General features: G+C 36.5%; 1 protein-coding gene across 3 annotated transcripts; it reads left to right on the forward strand.

The window, feature by feature from the left end:
* Positions 1 to 2,468: 2,468 nt before the first annotated feature.
* On the forward strand, positions 2,469 to 26,567 carry LOC110695753 (CAAX prenyl protease 2-like). 3 transcript variants are annotated; one of them, XM_021872982.1, is made up of 9 exons: positions 2,469 to 2,683; positions 2,763 to 2,998; positions 7,649 to 7,708; positions 7,866 to 8,072; positions 23,080 to 23,191; positions 23,648 to 23,719; positions 24,599 to 24,661; positions 25,773 to 25,850; positions 26,296 to 26,567. In XM_021872982.1, exons 2-9 carry the CDS (start codon positions 2,771 to 2,773, stop codon positions 26,430 to 26,432), a joined length of 957 nt encoding a protein of 318 aa, XP_021728674.1. In that variant the 5' UTR covers positions 2,469 to 2,683; positions 2,763 to 2,770; the 3' UTR covers positions 26,433 to 26,567. The 3 variants fall into 3 exon arrangements, with proteins under 3 accessions (XP_021728674.1, XP_021728673.1, XP_021728675.1); XM_021872981.1 differs by having other exon boundaries at positions 2,470 to 2,998; XM_021872983.1 differs by lacking the exons at positions 7,649 to 7,708; positions 7,866 to 8,072 and having other exon boundaries at positions 2,481 to 2,998.
* Positions 26,568 to 27,152: the final 585 nt, after the last annotated feature.

Consider the following 27,152-nt stretch of genomic DNA (forward strand, 5'->3'; position numbering starts at 1 on the left):
TAACTTATACAATGTATTTACTATTTTCAAGGGAAAATACAATTGTAAAAATAGTTTTCCTTTGTTTGATTTAATACAAGAAAAATTATATAGGAAGGGAAAAATATGATTGGAAGGAAGAAGACGGATGAGAGGGTAAGAGATTGTAAAGAGTAGAGATGAAAATGTGGCATACCTTCGTTTTAAAAGGAAATTCCTTTTATTAACCAAACAACTAAAATGTATTATGTCAAAACAAACAGAAACAAAGCTAAATTGTTTCTTAAGCTACTATAATACATGAAGAATGACTTTATAATATACTAGGTATACACACCCACATACACACATTTAGGGGGCATTTGGTTCGCAAACTGGTATGGAGTTGGAATCAAGAATGAAACCAAAGTGGTATGAGTTTGGAACTTGATTATTTATACCATATGTTTTGTATGCAATTTTTTTTCTTTTATTTAATACCTAAAAGTATGGGAGTGAGCCAAACCCACCCCCCAAGGTTTCTAAACCCCATACCTTAGGGGTTTGAGGTATGGGTTTGAAACTCTTAAAATCATAAAACAAACATAAGGTATGGGTTTAAACCATTCTAAACTCATACCTTATACCTTAATTATGTGAACCAAACGCCTTAGTGTTTACTAGTAAAATTAAGCTCCATACTTGAAAGTTTTTTTTACGGAATTTTCACCAAATGCCCATGAGTTATTTTTTTATTCAACATATATCCAGAAAATTTTCAAATTCACCATATGCGCACGAGTTTTACAAAAATGTCACCAAATAATCTTAATGACATACGGTGGTTAATTCCGCTAGTCATTATGACTAATTATGTCACGTGACAGCACTTGATTGATTATTTTTTTTAATTATATCATTAATTATTAAAAAAATTAAGAAAAAAGCTTTTAAAATTTTTTTTATAAAGAAAAAAAAAAACATCCACCACTCCTAACCCCATTAGCCAGCCAACATCAGCGGCACCGGCCAGCCCCTTTCCCCGCTAGCAAACTCTCCCTAACATCCTCACCCCTCCTTGAGACTCCTAAACATAAAGCTCTCTCTTTCCTTTAGCACAACCCCTAACCTCCCCGCTCTAGAGCCGGAATCAACGAACCCCAGCAGCCTTGCTCCCTCCCCCGCCGACGCTGACCACCGCTCGCAGCCACCCCAAAATCACTTTCCCTCCCTCGAAAACCACTCACGAAAACCCCAAAATCGAAAAGTTGAAATCCTAAAAGTTAAAATCTAGGGTTTCAATTTTGGGTTTTTTTTTTTTAATTTTTTTATTTTAAGGTTTCAGTGAGATGGTTTAGGGAATGGAGATGGCAAGGGAAGGGTCGGTTTGGGTTCGCCGGCGCGGGAATGAGAGTATGGACGCCAGTGGTGGGGAGGGGGTTTTCGAGGGAGAAAGGAAGGTGTTATTGGGATTGGGGAATGGGTGGTTTAGGGGAAGCAAAGGGGGATCGACAAGTGGGGTGTCGGGTTCGGGCTAGCGCTGACAAGACTGACGAACCGTGGGGACAAGGAGGTTGTAACATCCCGACCACAAACAAATTATGGAGGCGCCTATTGTCACAAAATGCGCATCGAGGGCCAACTAAGCACGCTTAACTGTGGAGTATTTTAGCATATGAGCTCCCTAAAAAGAAGATGCTTCTTGTTGATATGAGTAGTATATCAAATCCTTTAAAGCAATCATGAGGGGTATTATAGTGGTGGCAGAGCTAGGCTGTGGTGGGTGGTTTTTTTTTTTTTTATTATTTATTTATTTATAATTATAAAATAATCATATTAAAAGTAAATTAATATAAATGTTAGGCAATCACAAGTTTCCACATGGCAAATTTACCCCTTAATGACTAACGAAGTTAACGCTCGTTAGTCATTTGGTGACATTTTTATGAAACTCAAGTGTATATGGTGCATTTGAAAACTTTCATGGATATATGTTAAAAAAAAATAACTCAAGGGCATTTGGTGAAAAATTTGTTTATTTGTTTGTTTTTTCTTTATAAATTCGTAAATAGAAAGGCCCTATATTCAATTCTTTCGCCCGCAAAGAGCATAGAGTCATAGACCAAGTTTCTTCCTATTTAAACATTGTGATAGAAATTTTATGCTTTAATTAATAAAAGTATTCCTATAGGCTGCCCCAATTTCTCATATTAATAAACAAAGCTCATTAATCAAAGGGAAAAATTGTAATATTACAGGAATCAATCAAGTAGCGTTTTATCCCTAAACTGCTATTTCAAGTAGCGGTTTTGGTATAACCGCTACTTCAAGTACTGGTTAGTACCATAAAAAAGTTACATTTATGTACAACTTTGCCATTTATGAAATATATTTTGTTTATCAATAAGAGAAACTTGATATTTCTCGTAGTCCTACTACCTTCGGGATATATATATAATACATTAGTGGTTTGACTTCAGGTATTAAAACCAAACGCGACCAACCCGAAATAACCAGATTTAGATTTTGATTTATAAGGACAACGATGCAATAACGTAGCTGATTCAAACTTAAATCGCACCCAGCTCAATAGACTCAACCAAACCCGACCCATCATCATTAGCATATTTTCAGTCAACCAGTGAAGCTTGACTCAAAATTAAGCGGCGCACTAAAAAAATTTATGTCCTCTCCCAATCAAAGATTCCTTAATTCATTCATTCAGGTACTACCAAAAATTCAAAATCATCAACTACTGCTACCATCAATTAATCAATTACTTGAATCTTCATCTTGTTCTTCAGCTACAACAATGGAGGTCGGAGAAGAACTATCAACAATGGCGACCTTATCAAAATCAACGGCAGTAACAGCTTGCGTCGCCATGACTTTGCTTTACGTCGCTATTCTCTACGCTCCGACGCTAATCTTCCGACTTCCTTCTCCTACTTCTTACCAGCAATTCATGATTCGACGCTTCGTTTGTGCCGCCGCTTCTTCTCTTCTCTGTGTCTTCATTTCCTCTTTTCTACTACTTCCTGTAAGCTCTTTCCTATCACCTTACTTTTTGATTCATTTTTTTTTTTAATTTTTTTGCTAATTTGTGTTGAAATTCTGCTTTAAATTAATCTTGATTTTGCACATTGAAACTGATTTCAGCGTATTAAATTTGATTTTTAATGAATTAAACTGATTAAAACTTGGATTAATTTTGATTTTTACTGAAATCACAGTACAACAATATAATTATTTATTGCTGTAAATTGTCATTCCGAATTTGTCTTTGATTTTTTGTATTGTGATTTATCAATGTTTGAACTGTTATTTTGAATAAAGTTGATGTTTCACAATACAACGATATGATTATTTATTGCTGTAAGTTTATTCCGAAATTGTCTTTGGTTTTTGTATTGTGATTTCGCTATGATTGAGCTCTATATTCAAATAGAGTTGATGTTGTTTTTGTGGTTATTGTGTGGAGAAACTGGTTACAATAAGGTGATTATGAGTTGATTAAGTAATAAGTATTGGTTATGGTTTCGGATATGTGTAGATTTTATTGCTGAAACTTTGACTCCGGGACTAATAGGATCGAATAAGCGTTTGATGTGTGGTAATCAATGATCAGTTGAGAGTGTTGAAGGTCTAAATGGTAATAGATTGGTGATGAGAATTCTTCGGTTTTGGGAATTTTGAATATACAGACTTTTGAAGCCCTGTGTTTAGTAGAGGCCTCAATGGAGTGTATTATATGAGATTTAGTTTGAATCTTTGGACAATGGACAATAATAGATAGGTACAAAATGCTTGGAATTTAAGTTTTTTGTTCGGGGTTTGTTTTGTGTTAAGTGCAGGTTACCCACACCTTTCATCTCACGTTGTAAGGTACTCGAAAGAACGTAGGAAGGATGAATTTTGAATGATAACACATTACATGTTATCAATAAGTATTCATTGCATCCTAAGCACGCCAAAATTCCTGGAAGTGTCATGTATAACAATTGACACTTTTGTATTGAATAATTATACTCCTATTTAAAAGTTTGAAACTAAGTATTCCTTTTGGTTCTTCAAAAGCTTTGTGGGGCTAGTGAGAAAATTGTACACCTGACCTATTTTTGTTGTTTTTGCATGAACAGAGCACTTCTAGGTAGCTTCTTTATAATTTTTTTTCATACCACATATTAGAATTATTATTATCAGAACACACAATGGACATTTGGGTTTAGCTATCATCAATTGCTACTACAGTGATTTGTATTGTAGATTAGTAGTGTCTCAAAACTGGCGTTTATGAAGTCTTAGAACAAGTTTTGTAGTCTGTCTTGAAGCATTCATGTTCCATGTTGCTTAAACTCTTTAGTGGGCATGGTGTTGGTGATGCTACACATAATCTATTTCTTATCTTGACGGTATCTTAACAAGAGTATGAACGCAAAATTCAAAGATGGTGGTGAGCTATTCCAATTGCAAAATATGGATTCTTGAAACACCAGAGATTCATTAGTCATGCCATTTCTGTGACACCATTGCTTTTTGTTAAATAGCAAGAATCAATTCTAGGATTCAAGGTTCATAGTCATCCCGGGCTCTAAGGAAGATATTTGAATGTTTGCAAGTGGTTACTAATGCTGGTGGATGGAACTGCTTTCTCTAAATGGTACCTTTTCTATTAAGAAAATGTATCAATATCTCCATGGTTCTCATGTCAAGGTTAACTGGAATAGAGTGATCTGTAATGACCAAGCTTCTCCTCGTAGCCTGTTTATTACCTGGTTGGCTATTTGTAACAGGCTGCCTACTCTTAATAGGTTGCCTGTTTGGGGTATTACTTCTGATATCCTGTATAAGTTGATGTGGCTCTTGTGCTGAGTCTGTGGATCATCTTTCTTTTCCAGTGTAGTTTCTTGTTTCAAGTGTGGTCTGCTGTTCTGCAATTTTTGAAATTTCAGAGAGGTCCTGATTTTTTGCTGCTGAGTTGCAATGGGTTATTAAGTGTGGGAAACGGAGTACTCTTATGCATAAGCTCTACGTGATGTTCTTTTCAAAATGCTTATATTCGATTTGGATTTTGAGGAACGAGGTTGCTTTTCAGCAACGACATATGACTGCTGCTGCATTGTTGAGGGTTGTTATTTTTAGAGTTGCCTGTCATTGTAATGAGATCGAAGAAACTTTCTTATTGTTGTTTGATGTTTTAGGCTTGTTTGGTTGTTAGGCTGCTAGCTGTTGCTAAATTTCGGGGTATTGGTTTCTTGCTCTCGGTGATTAATAAAATCTTATTTTAATTGTCAAAATATAAAAAATAAAAAAGTCTAGGATTATATATATGTATATGTATATATATATGTTGTATGTACATATACATACATACATATATATATATATATATATATATATATACTTCCTCCGCCACGCATTATGTGCAACATTTTCTAAAAATGGATGTTACACATTATCTGCAACAAACTAAAACTTTCCCCTTTTACTAATTTTTTTTACTTAAAATGACCAATGTACCCTTAGTTAACTTTACTAACAAATATTAAATGATTAAGATTATATGTTATTAACATATTAACCAAAATTAATTAATCAATCATCTAAACCCATCCCAATCTCTCTCCTCCTTCACAACCACCTCCACCACCATTATCACCAACTTTTCTCTCACCTGCCTCGTAGCCGCCACTGCCACTGCCACTGCCACCGACACCACCATTTTTCTCGCGCTTCTCTCACAGCAACGGTTCGATCCACACCAGCCGAAATCGCCCACACACCCACCCAGTCCCAACCCCGAATCCCCCAGAGCACCTCTCCTCCATTGATGTCTCCGTGAAACCCCCCCCCCAAGTCGCCTCTGTCGTCCAAACCTACCCCTGTTGCGCCGAGATCCACCGCCAATCGAGTCACCGGCCTCCTCCTCCATGATATTGTCACCGATCCTTCTGGAAATTGAAATCCTGAAAATTGATTAGGGTTTGCGGTGGTGAGAGAGTGTGTAAAGGGTGGTTTGTGGTGGTTGCGAACTGGGTGAGATTGGTTGCGGTGGTTTCAGATCTTGGTTGCGTCGGTGGGGTTTCAGATCTGGATGGTGGGGTTCGCGATGTTGCATCGCTCAGGTGGTGGGTTTTCGCGATTAATTGGCTACTGAGGTTTCACGTTGTCGCAATTTCGCTCAGGTGATGGGGTTCCGCGATTTAGCTGGTGGGGTTTCGGATCATGGTGGTGGTGGTTACGGGGTAGGCCTAGGTAAGGTGGTGGTGGTTACGTGGTAACGGCGAGTGGGGTGGTGGTGGATGTTGCTGTTGGCAGGTGGTGTAGTGGTATATATATATATATATATATAGGGGAGGGATCCGATGAGAATAGGTCCATATGTGAGAATTCATACTTATATGAGAACTGATTTAAAATTTAGAACATGTGGGTAAAAATTTAGAACATACGAGTTAAAATTTAGAACATGTGACTCAACTTAAAATTTTAAACATATAAGTAATAATTTAGAACATTTGTGTGAGTAATATGTTAGAACATCTGATTTAAGAATTAGAACAAGTGATTAAAAATTTATAAAATTTGCTTTATGAAATTTTAAACATATGAGTAACATTTAGAACACTTGATTTAAGATTATGAACATGTGAATAAAAATTTAGAACAAACTGATATTGAATATAGAAAGTGTGAGTAAAGAATTTAGAACATACGAGTAAAAAAAATAGAACATACGCTTTAAAATCTGGAACATATAATTAAAAAATCTTAGAAAAATTTGGAACATATAATTAAAAATCTTAGAACACACGTTTTAAAATTTAGAACATAAAAGTTAAAAGTTTGGAACAAGTTATTTAAAATTTATGACATCAAGCTTAACTAATTTATGGTTTAGAACATGTGAGTAATAAATTAGAACATTTGATTTAATTTAGAACACCTAAAAAAAAGTTTAGAGCATACGAGTAAAAATTTAGAACATAAAGAGTGTTCTCACATAAGAAAAATTCTCATATAAGAAAAATTCTCACGAGAGTCTTCCCCTATATATATACATACATACATATATATATATATATATATATATATATACATATATATATATATATATATATATATATATATATATATACATACATATATATATATACATACATATATATATATATATATAGAATTTCATCCCTCGGTCTCTTATGCTTGGGGCATATATACTAAGAATCATGACCTGTAGGTGTTTGGGAAAATGATCACATGTATTATACGGTAATTGGGTAAGTAATAAGTTAGATGAAGTGACAGATAATCAAAGTTTTCGATTTAGGAGTCTTGTTTAGACATTTTGCCTGGAGTTGCTGAACTGCGCTAAAGTAAGAAAATTTTGTAGTTAAGTACAAAGAATTATTTGATGATGCTGGCTTAGCTGTTAGAACTAAAAGGATTAGAGCTGACACTTGTGATGGTTTGATATTCCACATTTTCCTCCATGTACCTTGTGAAATCAAACAAGAAAAATCCTTTTTTACATGTTGTCCTTACTCTTTTCCTTTCCATGCCACACATTTTATGCTTGTATATATGTATATGCAGTTGTTGACTTGTCGTATCCACTTTAAATAGCCTTTTTTCTTATTGTTATGATTATTGACATTCTGGTAATGTTCTTTACTCAATTATATTGCAGGTTAAGAGCTGGACAATAGCATATGTATTAAACCTTTATGGTATTCAAGCTGACCATGTTGTAAGTATCTTTGGGTGGCTGGTATCTACCCTTATCTCTATTTGGAGAACTGGATTCTGGCATATGCAGTTATCATATTCAAAATTGACGCTCTGCAGATAAGGAATTGATGACTGATAGTTTTGCCTGCTGAATTGCAATTTTATGTATGAAACAGTGGCATGCAGTGATCTTTCCACTTGCATTGACTTCTCTTGTTTATGCGGGATCCCTGGTCCTTAAGTGTCTGTTATTGTTGGATTCATGGATCGAAGATGGGAGTGAAGGCAATACACTCAACTGTTTACATAATTTGCTTCACAAGATTTATTGTGGGTTCATATCAGTTGCTTCCAACATTGGAGCTTGGCGTAATCTTGTTGTGGTCAGTTTCTTCATGCTCTTTTCCGTATGTTGAACTTTCAGGTCTAGATCATCGCTGTCATGTTTCATTGTGATTTAACATAATTTGTCTTCTTTAATGAGTTTAATCTCTCTATATAAACATTGCTTGTTGGTGGATGGCCTATAAATAAGTTTTTCTCATTTTCTGTATGCTGGATTATAAACTCCAAATTGATTTTCTTAAGTATGAGAAAGCTGCAATTTTTTGAGGTACTGTTCCCTAGACCTTGAACAGCTAGCTGTGGTCTGTGTCTTCAAAACTTTTTGTGCTGTAGGTAGGTTTTAATTGTTTACATATGTCACAGAAAAACCCCTTAATTGTTGAGGTAAATGTTGTTTGTGGAACTGAATAATGGTGTAAGTTCTACTACTGCATACTTCTCCTAAAGCTGAGGGAAATGTTGTTAGTGGAACTGAATAACGGTGTAAGTGGATGTTGCTTAAATATTATAAATAGGGTGTTTTACTTGTAGCAAAAACACACTTGAGCATTCTAAGCATTCATATTTTCTAAGAGAGTTAGTGTCCTTGTGCTAAATACTAGAGTAATCTTGAGTTGTAAGTTGGAGTTAGGGTTTGAGTGAACTCTAAAGAGAAAGGCTTTGAGTGAAGCTGAGAGAAAGAGATATTTGAGAGTGAGGGATCAGTTGTTGGGTGCTTAAGTTTGTTGAAGAACTTGTGCTTGAATCTTAGGTTGTAATAGTTTGTTTACCCTATTATAATTAGTAAGAGCTGAGTTTCAAACCCCGAGTGGGTCGTCGTTTTTCTTCTTGATTATGGCCAAGAAGTTTTCCACGCTAAAATTTCTCTTGATACTTTGAGTTCCTTGAGTTTTATTTTTAATTCCGCAAAAAGTTTTCCTAAGTTCCTTACAATACAATACACCTCTTGTATTGTTTATCTCAGTCAACAAATCACTTTTTAGAATTTTCAAGCTCAAGAACTTCGTCTAGAAAGGTTTCTTTTGGAATATGTTAGTGACGGACTAGGCCTTAAGTGGAGTGACAACAGCTATACTAACTCAGTTTTTTAATATGTGCAACATGTTCCTTGGCATGCATTGTTAGGAGCTGTAGGTAAACAAACTAATTAGGTAATATAGTTTGAACACTGGTAAAAGAGATATGTCGTGTTATTAGTGTTTATGTTATTTTAGCTAATTTGTCCGTTTGTATTGTATAATCTCTTTCTCAAAATGTGTGCTACAGCATATGTTGCACTTATATTAGACTGTGATGATTGTTTAAGTGTATCTAGAAATAGATGAGCTAAAGCAACTCTAAAGCACATCGGAAATTGAGAATGTACAGAATCTTTTGGCTATTGTGAAGTTCACTTAGTAAATGTTTTTCTGTGACTATGAAATTTAGTAGTAACTGATTTTCAGCACCATATCAGATTTCACTTTCTTTTAGTGACTCAGTAAGGAAATGCTATAGACTTGACAATGTGCTCAACTGCACTCGATTTCTCAACTTTGCCATACACAAGCCTTTCTATTAACCAATATTCTCCTACTGTTTAACAATCTTCCGGTCCTTGTAACCAAGCTGACTATCTGTTGATATATGCCTCCATGTCTTTGCTCATATCCTTGCCATGATGTTATATTTAACTACAAGAAACAAATTCTACGAAGTGAGACAAAAAAAAAAACACTATACATGAATAACACTCGTATCCTATTTTAGAATCATTGATTATATCAAAAGCTGAAAATGGAGTTTATACAAAAGGTATTATATCCCCAACAAAATCCTACAGACCCAATTTCTTTAAGTTTCCCTAGTAACCCTTGAAAGCCCCAGCTAATTCCTCCCATTATAAAGCAATATGAGTTGATATATCCCATAAAAAAATTTGTTAGATGATGAGGCTTGTGAAAAGACACACGAGTTGTTTTTTAAGTCTTTCAATCACACACACCACATAATTCCAGAGTGTTGTGCTACAGAAGCTTCTTCTTTTCCCTTCGAAACCACACAAGCTAAGCCAATACATTTAATGGACAAATGCAAGTTCTCATACAAAGCAAACGACCTTCGAAGGTATCTTGTCACCTCACAACTCACCATGAAGATAAACATGTGAACAAGGTTCATTATAAATTAAGCAAAGCATATAGATTAAAAGGTGAAATAGCCAACCCTAGTTTTGCTTTAGGAGCATGTCATTATTATTAATTCTATATAAAGCCAATTTCTAAATTTCTACACAAAGACCCTCCCCTTGAGAGGAAAGTTTGCCTTCCAAATGGAGATTGCCCCTGGAAAAATGCTTGATACTTTAGGGGGTATGTGTCAAGCAACAGTGAAAAGGATTACAAGAAAGGACCCAAAAGTTGTGAGAACCCTAGTATCCTCCTATGTAGTTAATTGCAGAGCTAGAACCTCAATCAAAGAAGAAAGCTCCTCTAATTCTCTCATAAACTAGTCATGCTATAGTGGCTGCCTAGATATGGTTCATAACATGATTAATTTTGATTCAGGGAGGCTATAGTGGCATGATACCTTGATAGTATTACTAGAGCCAAGATGTGTATTCATGCTAAGAAGTCAGAAAGAAAGAAGTAAACGAATTTTTTTTTTTTTACTTTCTTAGTCGCATGCTGTACAGATATGAGAATAATTTCCTTCAATCAAAGCACTTGTTGATTGCCAAAAATGTTAGGGACACTATAGTCACATACTCACATGATCCATGTTGAGATTCTAGGGTTGGGCTTTGGTAAAGTGGCGGTTGAGAAGTCAGTGGAGGTGCTTATGTGTCCTATAATGCTTGATTGGCACATCAGATTGGGATCATGGGATCAACAGCTGCTAAATGAGTTTTAAGGAGGAAGAGGCAGATGTCGCAGGCAGTACTCTCACTCTGGGGCAGTGGCTGCATTCTTGTAGAAGACAGCCAAGTGGTTGGGATTAGCAATTATTGTGGGGCTAAGGGGCTAACTCAGAAGTTGGTGCATGAGGTGACCTTTTTTGATCGATATTGGATGACATCAGTGAGAAACTAAGACTTTTCTTGTAAGAATATCCTAGTCAACCATGATTTTGAATTAGATACATTATTGTAAAACAGTCATTGAAATGTCCCTACTCTTCAATAGTCACAATGTACCCAAGCTACCTTTGTGCCAATCAGGATATTATATGGAAGGCACTTGTTGTTCAAAGTGATAGCCCTAAGATGATGTTTACTCTGGATTGAGGTTGGTGCTATGAATGATAAGGGGAAGGTGGTTGTCCTGGGTAAAGAGTGGGAGGTCAGTTAAAATATATCTCTACTGACAACTCAAATTTTCTTCTTAGAAGATATGTTGACTAGTAGAGGAATAATCGCTCGTTGCACAATCACCCTAAACCAAACAATATTTCTACCTAAACTAACCTAAGACAAGTCTAGGGTAAGTAGAGGATCATATCCACATGGAATAGGTGAAGAACACCAAGAGTATGAAACGGTTGTAAGCTAATTTGGTCACAAATTGGGTTTTGATTGGTTAACTACTATATAAAGGAACGCTAGGGGAAACGGGATTCAACACCAACCAAAACCAAGGAATCAATAACAAGGACAAATCATGAGCATACATGGAAGATAGTGAAGGAACTTAACATTGTCTTCTTTCAAAGTCACAACATAAGTACTCCCTAGATTAAGCACTAACATGACAAGGATTAAGTCTCAAGGATAGAAAGTGGGTTTCTAGCTCGAGTTTGTCTCTCGATCGTTCCGAACTAGTATGAGGCACAAATAATTGGGATTTCTCGCCTAATTACCACACTAAAGCATCCTACTCAAAGAAACCAGACATCCACAATCATGAAAGTAGCATAATCCAATTGCACAAGAAATGACTCACTCCAAAACCCCATCTTTCGATGTGAGGAGAGGGATGAACACATGAGCATATAGTGGCCTTCAAAATACACATGCGATAATCAATTCAAGCACAACAACCGTTAATCCAAAGTAGAACATGAATAAATCCAAGTAAATCAACCATAGCTTGGTTGGGTTTTCACCCAACCCCTAACTAAGAGACTACTCACTAAACATGGTGAAAATTACTCTAACAATTAAATCTAGGGTTTTCATGAATTCAAATAAGCTAGGTTAGAGAAAGAACAAGAATGGATTAAACTTGCAAGAACAAATAAACAAGATTAAGGGAGAAATTATCAACTCAAAACAATTAAAACTGAAAATTAAGAGCAAGAGATAAAAGAAAGAGATTACTTAATAAACTTCAAGGTTGAGAAATTGTTGAAATTAATGGAACAAACTTCCAATGATTCTTACAAATGATTGAGTTTTTGAAAAACTAAACTAAGGGAAAGGAAAACTATGAACTAATTAAGAGAATAAGTCTAAAAGAGTTAAGGAGTCAGAATATCCGTACAAATGAGCTCAAAGGGGTATTTATAAAGACCCCTAAATAAAAAAGACGGAGAAAATAAGAGTCGAACGCGGCTACAAGTCCCGGATGACAGCCTAATACGCACGGACGTGCAGAGCCAGAGGATTAGGATCAGTAACAACTGACTTGGCCTAGGAATCTTGCACGGACGTGCCAAAAATGGCACGGACGTGCATGCCTTGAATTGCAGGATCAGTTGGACGAGCTGCAGGGACGTGCAGGATTAGGCACGGACGTGCTAAGTATCCTGCACGGACATGCTGAACTCTGCACGGACGTGCAGGTCTTGAAAGCAGCAGACTAAAGTTTCTGATCGTTGTTATGCACTCCTGTACGGACGTGCAAGGTACGGCACGCCCGTGCAGGCTCTCTAAGGCCCTTATCTTCACTTTTTCTTCGGTTTTTCTCCTTTTCCTTGGCTTCTAACCTTGGTTTATCATCCATATGCTTCAAATAGTCGTTTTTTAACCTAAAAACACAACAAAAACACTAACAACCCGTGAAGCAAGGGATACACAAAAATTGCATGATAATGGAGTAAAAGTGAACCGAAACACCACTTTATCAAGTAAACGAGTTTCAAAATCATTCAAAAATCATACAGATGTTGTACGGAACTCTTTTTATTTTATTTTATTTATAAATATAATATAACAATAAAGCATAATAATAATAATAAAATTATTATTAGCACCATTATTATGATTATTATTATGCATACTACCTCAGTTCCAAGTATATTTTTCTTACTTTTCTTTTCATCAATACCTACAAAAGATACTAAGAGAAAAGTTAGTAATAATAAAAATGATGGAAGGGAAATAATAGTTTATGAGAAAGAGAGGTTGAGAAACTCGGGTTGCCTCCCGGAAGCGCTCTTTTAACGTCACTAGCTTGATGACCCTCCGATCACATTAGTCGGAGCCGTTGAATTCTTTCACTTTGATGGAGTGAACCACACCTTTCTTGTCACCCTCATAATAAACCTTGAGGCGTTGACCATTCACCTTGAACGTTCGGTGCTCTCACTCCAAACTTCAATTGAGCCATATGGAAATACCTTTTCCACTTGAAAAGGGCCACTCCACCTTGATTTAAGCTTTCCGGGGAATAACTTTAACCTTGATTTGTAGAGAAGGACCTTATCATCTTCCTTGAAGTCATTCTTGATGATGTATTTGTCATGAAATTCCTTTGACCTTGCTTTATAGGAGCTTGCACTATTGCTCAATTCTTCTAACTCATGCAAGTCTAGCATTCTCTTCTCTCCGGCACTTTTGAGGTCAAAATTCAAGGCTTTGATTCCCATTGAGCCTTGTGTTCCAATTCTACAGGCAAATGACATGACTTTCCATAAACCAACTTGTAAGGGGTGGTTCCAATGGGAGTCTTAAAAGCCGTACAGTATGCCCACAAGGCATCATCTAGCTTTGCCGCCCAATCCTTCTTGCTTCTAGCCACGGTCTTCTCAAGAATGAGCTTGATTTCTCTATTTGAAACCTCCATTTGGCCGCTTGTTTGAGGATGGTAAGACAAACCAACCTTATGGTGGACTCCATACTTAGCCACTAAAGCTTTGAATGTTCTATGAGCAAAATGAGACCCTCCATCACTTATCACAGCCCGTGGAACGCCAAACCTTGGGAATATTACCTTTTTAAACATCTTCATCACCACCTTTGAGTCATTCTTTGGTGATGCAAAAGCTTCCACCCATTTGGACACATAGTCCACTGCTACAAGGATGTAGAGATTACCGTAGGATGAAGGAAAGGGACCCATGAAATCGATCCCCCAAACATCAAACACCTCCAATTCCAAGATCGGGTTTTGAGGCATCTCATTCCTCTTTGAAATGTTCCCGGTTCTTTGGCATTTGTCACAAGCCTTCACTAAGACCCATGCATCTTTGAAGAGAGTAGGCCAAAATAACAAGCATTGCAACACGTTTGCCGCCGTTTTGTTTGCTCCCATATGACCACCACATTGTGATGAGTGGCACATATGAAGCACATCTTGAATTTCATCATTGGGAACACATCTTCTCAAAAGATCATCCACCCCTATCTTGTACAAAATAGGATCATCCCATATGTACATTTTCGACTCATGCTTCAACTTTCTTCTTTGTTGGGGGGTGAACTCCGGCGAAATCGCTTCACAAGACAAGTAGTTCACTATATCGGCATACAAAGGCAATGACTTTGCTTGGATAGCATACAAAACATCATATTTTAGCTCATCATTTATCGAAAGTTGATCAACATCTTCATCTCGAATCTCCAACCGACAAATGATCCGCTACCGAATTTTTCGTCCCCTTGTCTTTAACCTCTATATCGAAATCTTGCAAAGCAAGCACCCATCTCATCAACCTAGGCTTTCAATGCTTCTTGGACATGAGATACTTGATTGCCGAATGGTCGGAGTAGACAATGGTCTTTGAACCCAAAAGGTAAGAACGAAACTTGTCAAAAGCATAGATTACCGCAAGAAGCTCCTTTTCAATTGTGGTGTAGTACTTTTGTTCATTCAATGTCTTGCTTGCATAGTGGATCACGTGCACCCTCTTTTCTTTCATTTGCCCCAACACGGCACCAACCGCCGTGTCACTCGCATCACACATTAATTCAAAGGGGAGACTCCAATCCGGAGCTTGCACTGTTGGTGCCGAGATCAATGCATTCTTCAACCTACAAAATGCATCTATACAAGCATCATCAAATACAAAATCACACTCCTTCTGAAGAAGTGTAGTAAGAGGTTTAGCTATCTTAGAGAAGTTTTTGATGAAACGCCGATAGAAACCGGCATCTCCCAAGAAAGATCTCACTCCTTTCACATTTGTAGGGGGTGGGAGCTTCTCTATTACATTCACCTTAGCCCTATCAACCTCAATCCCTTCATGAGAGATTTTATGACCAAGAACAATGCCTTCTTGAACCATAAAATGACATTTCTCCCAATTGAGGACAAGGTTGACCTCTTCACACTTTTTCAAACATCGTGTGAGATTAATTAAACAATCATCAAAAGAACTTCCCCCTACCGAGAAGTCATCCATAAAAAACCTCCATTTCTTTCTCAATCATATCCGCAAAAATTGTCATCATACATCTTTGGAAAGTAGCGCGGGCATTAAACTAAATGGCATCCTACGGTAAGCATAGGTGTCATATGGACAAGTGAATGTTGTTTTCTCTTGATCATCCGGGTGAATTGGGATTTGAAAGAACCCGGAATAACCATCAAGATAACAATAAGCCGCTAGCCTTTCCAACATTTGATTAATAAAAGGCAATGGGAAGTGGTCTTTCTTGGTGGATGTGTTTAGCCTACGATAGTCTATACACATCCTCCAACCGGTAATAGTTCTCGTTGGGATGAGCTCACTTTTTTCATTTTTAACAACCGTCACCCCCCCCTTTTTAGGGACTACTTGCACCGGTGCCACCCATTTACTATTAGAAATAGGATAGATGATACCGGCGGCAAGTAGTTTAAGAACTTCCTTCTTGACCACTTCAAGCGTTGGAGGATTAAGCTTTCTTTGTCTTTCAATTGATAGCTTAGCATCATTCTCCAATAAAATTCGATGCATGCAAAGCGTTGGGCTTATACCTTTCAAATCATCCATTTTATATCCCAAAGCTTTGCGATGCATCCTCAATACATTCAACAATTTTGAGGTTTGAACTTCATCCAATGAAACATTAACAATAACCGAAAAAGTAGAAGATGGACCAAGAAACTCATACCTCAAAGTTAGATGGTAGAGGTTTTAGCTCTACACTTGGACATTTCTTACCATTGTCGTTCATGAGCTCTTTCTTCACTTCTTCTTCTCCAATCACAAGGTTTACTTCTTCCTTGTCCATGGGGGTGGAGTCAAGATTCTCCTCAATTGGCTCCATCTCCATGTCTTCATTACAAGACCTATCTTTGCTTTTAAGTTCACACTTAAGAGAATCATTAGTGTTATGCAAATGCAATTGTATGGATTCATTAATTACATTCTTAACAATATCAATACTCATACAATCATCCATGTTGGAAGGACATTTCATAACTTGGTTCAATTTGAATTCCACTTTCTCTTTTCCAACAAGCAAAGATAATTTACCATGTTTCACATCAATAATAGCCCCCGCCGTGGCTAAGAAAGGCCTACCTAAAATTATGGGGACATTCAAGTCCTCATCCATATCAAGCACAATAAAGTCCACCGGAATGTAAAGTTTGCCCACCCTAAGGGGGACATCCTCTAATTTTCCCAAATGTATCTTAACCGAACGATCGGCTAAGGGAAACGTTAGTGGGCTTTAACTCTCCTAGGCCAAGTCTTTTGCACATAGAGAGGGGCATCAAGCTTAAGCTAGCACCAAGATCACACAAAGCGCGATCAATTACCATTTCACCAATAGCACATGGAATAGAAAAACTACCGGGATCTTTAAGCTTAGTGGGCAACTTATTTTGAATAATTGTACTACAATTTTTCGGCATATTAATCGTTTCCACAAAGTCAACTTTTCTTTTATTACTCAAAATGTCTTTAAGAAATTTAGCATAAGTTGGCATTTGTTTTATAGCATCGGTGAATGGAATGTTAACATAAAGCTTTCTCAAGATTTCTTAAAATTTAGCAAATTGTTCATCAAGTCTCGGAAAAGGAAGCTTTGCCACATGAAGCGGGATTTGACTCTTTTTATTTTTCTTTTTAAACTTCTTTTTCTTTGTTTTTCTCTTCTTCTTTCTCTTTTTCTTTTTCCACTTTCAACTCTCCATGGGAACCCCTCATTCGTATCACACTTTTGACTTCTCACCTTCTAAGTCATGTTGCATTCCCTTCCCATGAACTTCCCCTAAGCTTTTTCCACTTCTAGTTACAATGGCATTGGCTTGCTCTCTAAGATCTAGACCTTGACTAGGCAATGAGGTACTAGACTTGCCTTTGAGGGCACTAGCTATTTGGGTCATTTGATTTTCCAACATTTTATTGTGGGTTTGCATTTTCTTTAAGCTTTCCTCTAAGTCATTTTTCTTTTTAGTTTAGGTGTTGATGAATTGCTCCATCATGCTTTCTAAGTTAGACTTAGGGAGAGGAGGGGCTTGAATTTGAAGTGGTGGTTTAAGAATAGGAGCTAGATTTGGTCTTACACCTCCATTAAACTGGGTGGGTTGTGAGTGGAAGAGTATTGGCCTTTTTGTTGGTACCTATTGTCATTTCTATAATTCCGTTTATTATTAGACACATAGTTACCACCACCACTAGCTTGACCTTGACCACTTCCTTGCCCTTGGGTTTGGCCAATTCTCCCACCAAAATTGGGGTGATGTTTCCATCCCTCATTATAGGTGTTGGAGTAGGGGTCAAAGCTAGGATTAGCATGCACATTATTAACTTGTTCCATAGAAGGGGAAGGGGAACATTGCTCATTCAACAAGGGATACTTCGAAGACATTGTTTTCACCACCACACACTTCACAAGACACCAATTGCATAGACACATTATCATTTGAAGAATTAGATGCATGTGAGTTTTGGAGAGGGGAAATGGGAGGGAGAGAAGATTGCATTTGATCAAATTTAGAGGACAAGGCATCTAATTTTGAGCTAAGCATATTGATAGCACTAACCTCATACCTTCTTCCCTTTTTAGTGGAGTTCCTCTCATCATGACTCCAATCGGTGTAGTTTTGCACCACCTCCTCGATGATTTTGAGTGCTTCCAATGGTGGCTTGTTCATGAGTGGACCACCCGATGCTCCATCCAATAGTATGCGATCCGCCCTCAAGAGACCCCTATAGAACCCATGTAATAAGAGCCAATCTTCCATGCCATGATGTAGGCATTGTTTTTGGTAGCCCTTGTATATCTCCCTAGCATCATAGAGAGACTCATCGGGTTCTTGTTGGAAATTTGAAATTTTAGATCTCAACTCCGCCGTTCTTCCAAGAGGTATGAACCTCCAAGGAATGGCGAAGTTACCTCATTCCAAGTTGTCAATGAGTTCGGAGTCAACCTATCAAGTCAATCACTTGCACTCCCCATGAGAGAAAATTTGAACATACTTAGAAGAATGTATTCCGGAGTCACCCCATTTGCCTTCACGGTGCTACAATACCGTGTGAATTGCTTAAGATGTGCAATGGGATCCTCATGCTTGGCCCCGGAGAATTGATGACCCTCGATCAAGGTGATAAGGGCGGCCTTATCTCAAAATTGTTTGCCTCGGTGGTGGGAGTAACAATCTCACTCGCTTCTTGATATGGTGGAGGGACACCAAATTCGGTTGAGCCATGTCGAAATGGCGGATAGGTGGAGAAGTTGGAGAATTTGTCCTTGGTGATTCTAATGGAATGGTGCCTCTACTAGATTCACTAGAACTAGAATAATCGGACTCAACCTCAACTTGTGGCTCACTTGAAGTAGCACCGCTAGCTATCGCCCTCTTTTCTCTTCGATTTTCTCTCACGACTTTTTCAAGCTCGAGGTTCAATTGCACAAGAGGAAGTGTCCTATTGCTGTGTTTGGGCATAAACAAAGAAGACTAGATGGGAGATTAGTAGGTTAGTCAAAGAAAACAAAGAAAAATAAAGTTATACAAATGAACTAGTCTCACATATCTCATAAGTAACTCAATGCTTAACGCCATTCCCCGGCAACGGCGCCATTTTGGTAGAGGAATAATCGGTCGTTGGACAATCACTCTAAACCAAACAATATTTCTACCTAAACTAATCTAAGACAAATCTAGGGTAAGTAGAGGATCGTATCCACAGGGAATGGATAAAGAACACCAAGAGTATGAGCTAATTCGGTCACAAATTGGGTTTTGATTGGTTAACTACTATATAAAGGAACACTAGGGGAAACAGGATTCAACACCAACCAAAACCAAGGAATCAATAACAAGGACAAATCATGAGCATACATGGAAGATAGTGAAGGAACTTAACATCGTCTTCTTTCAAAGTCACAACATAATTACTCCCTAGATTAAGCACTAACATGACAAGGATTAAGTCTCAAGGATAGAAAGTGGGTTTCTAGCTCGAGTTTGTCTCTCAATCGTTCCGAACTAGTATGAGGCACAAATAATTGGGATTTCTCGCCTAATTACCACACTAAAGCATCCTACTCAAAGAAACCAAACATCCACAATCATGAAAGTAGCATAATCCAATTGCACAAGAAAGGACTCACTCTAAAACCCCATCTTTCGATGTGAAGAGGGATGAACACATGAGCATATAGTGGCCATCAAAATACACATGCGGTAATCAATTTAAGCACAAACAACCATTAATCCAAGGTAAAACATGAATAAATCCAAGTCAATCAACCATAGCTTGGTTGGGTTTTCACCCAACCCCTAACTAAGAGACTACTCACTAAACATGGTGAAAATTACTCTAACAATTAAATCTAGAGTTTTCATGAGTTCAAATAAGCTAGGAAAGAGATAGAACAAGAATGGATTAAACATGCAAGAACAAATAAACAAGATTAAAGGAGAAATTATCAACTCAAAACAATTAAAACTGAAAATAAAGAGATAGAGGAAAGAGATTACTTAATAAACTTCAAGGTTGAGAAATTGTTGAAATTAATGGAACAAACTTCCTATGATTCTTACAAATGATTGAGTTTTTGAGAAACTAAACTAAGGGAGAGGAAAACTATGAACTAATTAAGAGAATAGGTCTAAAAGAGTTAAGGAGCTAGAAGATCCGTACAAATGAGCTCAAGGGGGTATTTATAAAGACCCCCAAATAAAAAAGACGGAGAAAACAAGAGTGGGGCACGGCTAGAGGTCTGTACGGACGTGCCAGACTTGGCACGGATGTGCAGCCTAATACGGGGCTTGGCACGGACGTGCAGAGCCAAGGATTAGGATCAACTGACTTGGCCTAGGAATCTTGGACAGACGTGCCAAAAATGGCACGGACGTGCAGGCCTTGAATTGCAGGATTAGTTTTGAAACTGATTCGGGCTGGGCGAGCTGCACGGACGTGCAAGATTAGGCACGGACGTGCTGAGTATCCTGCACGGACGTGCTGAACTCTGCACGGACGTGCAAGTCTTGAAAGCAACAGACTAAAGTTCCTGATCGTTGTTATGCACTCCTGCACGAACGTGCAAGGTATGGCACGCCCGTGTAGGTTCTCTAAGGCCCTTATCCATATGCTTCAAATAGTCGTTTTTGAACCTAAAAACTCAACAAAACCCTAACAACCCGTGAAGCAAGTGATACACAAAAATTGCATGATAATGGAGTAAAAGTGAACCGAAACACCACTTTATCAAGTAAACGAGGTTCAAAATCATCCAAAAATCATATCGAATAACAAGTTATAATCGACAGCTCTTGTTTGGTGGTGGATACAACAATACAACAATGCCAACATCTTTATCACAGTATGATGAGATTGGCTGGTGTTCTGTTAAAACAATGGCAGGGAACTTCATAATTCAGACTCTTGCTGGCTTTCTGTAGGGGTAATGACCCCCCCCCCCTTTTTTTTAATGATATATGGTCTACCTTTGGATAAATATAGGCTTTCCCATGTCTCGAGAATGCAATGAATGAACTTGGAAGGTACCTGGTTAAATATATGGTCTACCTTTGTGTGCTGGATATGAGTATGGTCATTGATCAATATCAGGTGTGAGGAATGGATGATATTGTTTTTATTGAGAATACTATAGCCTCAAGGAGACTACACAACATCTTAGCATCCCCCCCCAACACACTCACAAACAGGATAGGGTTGGTGTTGTGACTTCCGTGGAAATTAAGAGGCAGAAGATTAAATTCAGAACCTTCCTAAAATTTGTAGTCACAAGCCTGATAACCTGGGATATACGGAGTAATTGAAAACCAAGTTGTAGATTTTCTGTAGTAAATAAATTGGAACAGAGTATCAGAAAATTAAAAATTGAAATACAGTGTTAATTATGATGGTGGTCTGAGGAAGAGTTTTCCTTATCATATAGATACAATTATGGAACCTATGCAATTGGAAACTGATGGATCTAGCTGTGGCATTGACTAGGCTACACTGCAATTAGGGATGGAAATGTATCTTACAAGTTATACACAGCTACAAGAGTTAAAGAGAATACATTTCATCGTCTTCATTTTGTTATGGACGGCAGTAATGGAAGTGACTTATCTGATTATGTCAATGAAAATGAGAAATCAAAAAAGGAATTGATGCTGTTTTTTCCCCACATGGCTTTGTACATCTTTTCACATATTTCGTGTTGTTTTGTCCCCGGCCTTTGTTTAGAAGATGGGCTCATTGCTACCTCAAATTAATGTCTAATACATGACTACATGAGGGGTCCCCTTCAGTATTGTTGATTGCACTCTAGCTCGACTTCCTCTTACATATCCTTTATAGGTTGTAGCTCAGCTATACACAATCAGAGTCTTCTTTTTTTAAGCACCTCCAGTGAACTTTTTTTTTACTACGTATTTGTTTGTATGCCATTTGGCCAATTTTCAGTTAATAAAGACAATACTTCTGTGGACCTTTATTCTGCCCACAGAGTTCTTGACATACCAGATGAAATCCATAACTTGTCTATTTTTTGCAATATCTGTTTGCTAGCAGAGATTCTGTCTAGTATAAAGTCTAAATCCAGATTGATGCTTTCCAGTTCTTGTCTTTTACTTGCCATCTCGACTGAAGTATCTAATTGTCATATATGAGTTTGCTGTAGCTTTTCTTGAATTCTATTGCTATGCAATTATGCATTCATGTATGGCATTGGTGAAGTGTAATCAGGGCCGGCTATTAGGCTGTGCAGACAGCCCAACAGCACAGGGCCTCACAATTTTTGGGGCCCCAAATGTCTGACAAACTTCATTAGTATAATAAGAAACCAACGCTAATAAAGTTATGTAATTGTGCATGGCATAGTTGGTATAAGATCACTTTATAAGATCCTTGAGGGGCAGGATCGAATCCCGCGGCCTGTGCATATATTCACTTTATTTTTTCTTTTTCTTTCCTTTCTAAGAGTATTACTCTGTGAATCTGTAGTCCTTTTTATTATGCTTAATTTTTTTTAGGCTTTTTTCCCCCCAAAATCTTAATAATTACCTCTAGTATATTTAATGTATATATCATATTGTCTATATTTATGTCATTTTAAAAGTGAACTACCTATTCTTGTAATAGTATAATGAATGTTAAAGTGTCTTACCGAATATTCGTATGAAGTAGAGTACTTCAAATATTATTTGTGACTTAAAAAAAATAGCTAACGGTTTACGGTGTTTGGCTATTGTGTAAAAAAAAATTAGCTAATGAAATTTACACTACTAAGTTGTGTAAATAGCACAGGGCCCCCTAAATGTTTAAGACGGCCCTGAGTGTGATTATATATTTCATGAAAATGTTGCACTTAGCAATGACTATATCATGTCTTTCTTAAGTTGCTGCTACACTTGCACCATCCAATGAAAGTGCTTGTCATATGTACCTCATATCTTGATAATGTGACTGATTATGAGTCTCACATATACAGTCTGTGATGTTACTTAATAGGCGCCAATTACCGAAGAATTGGTGTTCAGGGCTTGTATGATACCTTTGCTTTTATGTGGAGGATTTAAGGTGCAAGCTGTGCTTCTTCTGTGCCCTATGTTCTTCAGCTTGGGTAAGTATAGTGAGTTCACAACTTCACATAATTGTAATATTGACTTGTCAGGTTTATGCTGTATTTTAAAATAGGAAATAAATTTGAAGGGTAGTTTAGGTATATTAGGTGGACACCACAACCTCACCCCTTGGCTTATATGTAATATACTTTGTATGTAATAGAGATCTTCTAGCAATGACACTTAGTATGTTTCAGAAGCCATACCAGACTAATGCATCCTGTCTTTATCTCTCTTTCTCTTATTTTGCATTTTGCTAGTCCATACTCTGATAGCGGTAAATTTTTACTGAAATACTCAAGTGTAATCTATCAATTTTTTTCTTATAGCAATGCTGCTGCTGCTGTTTCCTTTCTCTTTTTGGAGGCTCTTATATTTAATTTATTGAATAATTAGATATCTTCTCTAAGTCTCTGGGTCTAATCTATCATCATTTTCTTTTTTTTTTGTCTCAGCACACTTGAACCATCTCTTGGAATTCTATTTCCGGAAGAATCATAGCCTTTTGAAAACCTCCATAGCTGTTGGTACGTACATCTTTTAACACCATTTATATACATCCTTTAAAAAGCTGACAAAAGGGTGAAAGCTTACAGCATCCATAATAAAGCTCAAGCTGTTATATTTTTGAGTCTATTGTGGATGTTACCTAAAGAAGCCTTCTACTAAAAGGGCAGACTTTATTTTGAATTTGATGTGCTTTTATCACAAAAAATTCTACTGTCCCTGTATGCATACATTGATGAAAGAATGCTCCTCTTCATGTCTTACCTTTCAATTATTTCAATGAACTTTGGTTTTTTTTTTTTTGCTTGCTGCCTTTTCAGTGTTCTCATCACTTGTTTATAAGGAAGCAGAGATAAAGCTGTTTTTGGTGTTTCTGACATTTCGTTATGAATCTATTGCCAGTGGTGTAAAATGTCTTTTACTTTGTGATTTTTTACAGTGTTCTCCTTATTGATTAGTTATGTGATTGGAACAGTATTTTTTTTTTTCTACTCATTAATGTCTTATGGGGGACAACTTGTCCTATGCTTGTATACCTTTTTTTTTTAATCTCTTTTGTATTAAAAAACAATGTATTTAACAGATACTGTTGACTTGTGTATTAAGTTACTTCATGAGTCCAATTGTTACACTATCATTAGTAATTACGAATAATAAACTCAAGAAAGAGGGAGGCTCCAGTAATATCAATCAGGAATTGTACTTAGGTGAAGTAGTCAATGACATGATACTCTGAACTTTGGGGGTATTTGTTTCTGTAATTATAAGAATTTAGATGTAATCACTCTGACTTGGAATCATGCAATAGTTTTTTCTCAATGTTTGTCTTTGATGCATTGGGAAATTGCTATATCTGTGAACTTGAATAGAACTTATGTCTGATTGTGACTTCATTTCAGGTACCCAGCTTGCATATACAATGATTTTTGGCTCTTATGCTTCATTCCTGTTCATTAGAACAGGTATGCTGTGGCTACTTTGTGTTTTCATGATGAAATTTAGTATGCCTCATAGTTCTAATTTAGTTTCGTTACTTAAATTTCATTTAAAGAACATTCTTAAATATTTGATTAGGGCTAAATATCAATTAATATAATATAACATTTCCCTATCTATTTCTCTTTCCCTATTACTCTATTTTATGGCTATTATATGATCACCTTAAACAAAGCTTAGGGGAAACAACTTACGATTCTATTGTAAATACGATAAGTTGTCTTCTAAAATAGCAGAGCAAATGCTTATTAAATCATTCAAAAGAAAAGGGCAAAAATAGAGACCTGGCCATAGATTGGAGAGGAGGGACACAGAAAGTAAGAACACCTTACCTTTGGTCTTTGGAAACTATAAGATGATGGAGTTGATTGTGTGAAAGAGATAAATTCAAGTCAAATTTATATGTAAGGGGCATGAAAGATGAGACATTGATGGTTTATTGTATACGATTTTCTTGAACTAATATAAGTTTTTATTTCGCAAAATCTAGATAGACTATTATATGATGGATATTAATGTATTTGTTATTATTCATTGATAACAATTAATTAAGCCGTAATGCCAAAAACAAAAACAATACTTAAGCCAGCTCATAGCTTCATCCAATATGGAACACAACTCTTTTCTATGTAATAGTCAGTGTCACAATTTGAATGAAACGGAGGCCATATACCAGTACAAGTTTTTTTCTTAATCAGTAGATATCTTGAAATAATATTCTGTAATGGCTTTAATTAAGTTCATGTTAGTAAGATCTCAGACCTGCATCATGCATGGTTACTATAAGTCTGTAATATCAGTTTGGAAAACATGTACGATGAATTTCCCCTGATTGAATGCTTGATATACTGATTTAGTGTCATCTAGCTGTAATGCTGTAGTATTATACAAAAATTTTCTTGATCAGATCATCAGATAGGTATCCTGTGATGTTCATTATGGTTTTGCATATTTACATTTGTGTTTCCTGAAAGCTGGAGTAATTAAATACTCATCTAGTAACCTTTCATTAAAAATATGTTGTTTTCTTAAGGTTGTTTAACTTGCTTTTGTTGCATGATTGATTCTTTTTGACAGGGCATCTAAGTGCTCCATTAGTTGCACATATTGTCTGTAATTACATGGGACTGCCTGCAGTATATGCTAGAAAGAAAGGTATGCATTCTAAATTATCATCACTTAATTAATTGATTTTTGCAACTTTGATATTTTTTTTCTTGATATAGGGATTAATACCTCAATCTTTTAGAATATATTGTATGTTTAGTCAAAAGGATATTCCTCAATAACTTGCTGGTTGTAATTGTTTAGCAGTGTCACCCATAGAATATATTGTATGTTAAGTCAGAAGGATATTCCTCAATAACTTGCTGGTTTTAATTGTTTAGCAGTGTCACCCATTCGAGTCCAAATTACAACTATTATTTGACTCCTTAGTCTCTTTTGTTTGTACGAATTGGGAGAGTGAAGTAGGCGTCTTAAATTCTTAATATTTCTTGCCCTTAGATAGTGTCACATTTGCCATCAACATTTTCCAAGAACTTGTTAAAGCTTCTGTCTCAAATCAAACCTAATTGGGATTTTTTTTGTTTCTTTTCAGGGGTAGTAGTAAGTTTGGCTTTCATTTCCGGGACTATAGCTTTTGTTCGTCTCATATTCCCCTTGACTAGTCCAGCTCTGTACAATAATAGGACAGATAATTGCCATTGTTGGCATGGATATTGTAGTTGGAGCTAGAACCCCGTATGGAATTTAATTATTGTGTTGTAATTTAAATCTTGGAAGCAAGAATATTCTTGTTTTCATGTTCATTGATAAAATTTCGAACAAATAAGTTACCACATTGATCCTAAGATTTTTATGATTGAATTATATACGAAGTATGATAATTCAACTAGTTTAATTGATAAAATGATAACTATCTCTTATTACAAATATGCTAGAGAACCGTATAAGGTATCATTGTAATTAAAGAAGTATGATAGTATATGCCCTACAACTCTTTAAAATTTTGTATAGATTTCCATCATTCCATGTCTACCAATCTAAATTCATACCAGTCTAGCCTATTTGCATATACATTAATCACTTATTATACCGTATGGTTAAGCTCTCTAAACCTTATTTCAGGAGTAATTATTAATGTTATTAGATTCATAGAAAATTATCAGGTCTATTGAAATTTAAACCAAGTCATACCACCTGTTTCTGTTTGTGTTTGATTTTATAAAGAACAATGTCTATGCTAATTTCTAATGATTCAACCACCCCATAGTTTTGTAATTGTTAGGAAAATTCTCAACTGTGCATCTACGATTCTGGTGTTTTTTTTAATTGGCCAAGTACATTAACTTCAATCTAAGGAAATCAAAACATTGCGATGGCCTAAACTAATCTCTGAAGTTTTATACAAGTATAATACTCGTAGCAAATACTCCAAAATACTTAGAAACTGTA

The sequence above is a fragment of the Chenopodium quinoa genome, unplaced genomic scaffold (genome assembly GCF_001683475.1).
Source record: "Chenopodium quinoa cultivar QQ74 unplaced genomic scaffold, ASM168347v1, whole genome shotgun sequence".
Classification (NCBI taxonomy): Eukaryota; Viridiplantae; Streptophyta; class Magnoliopsida; order Caryophyllales; family Amaranthaceae; genus Chenopodium; species Chenopodium quinoa.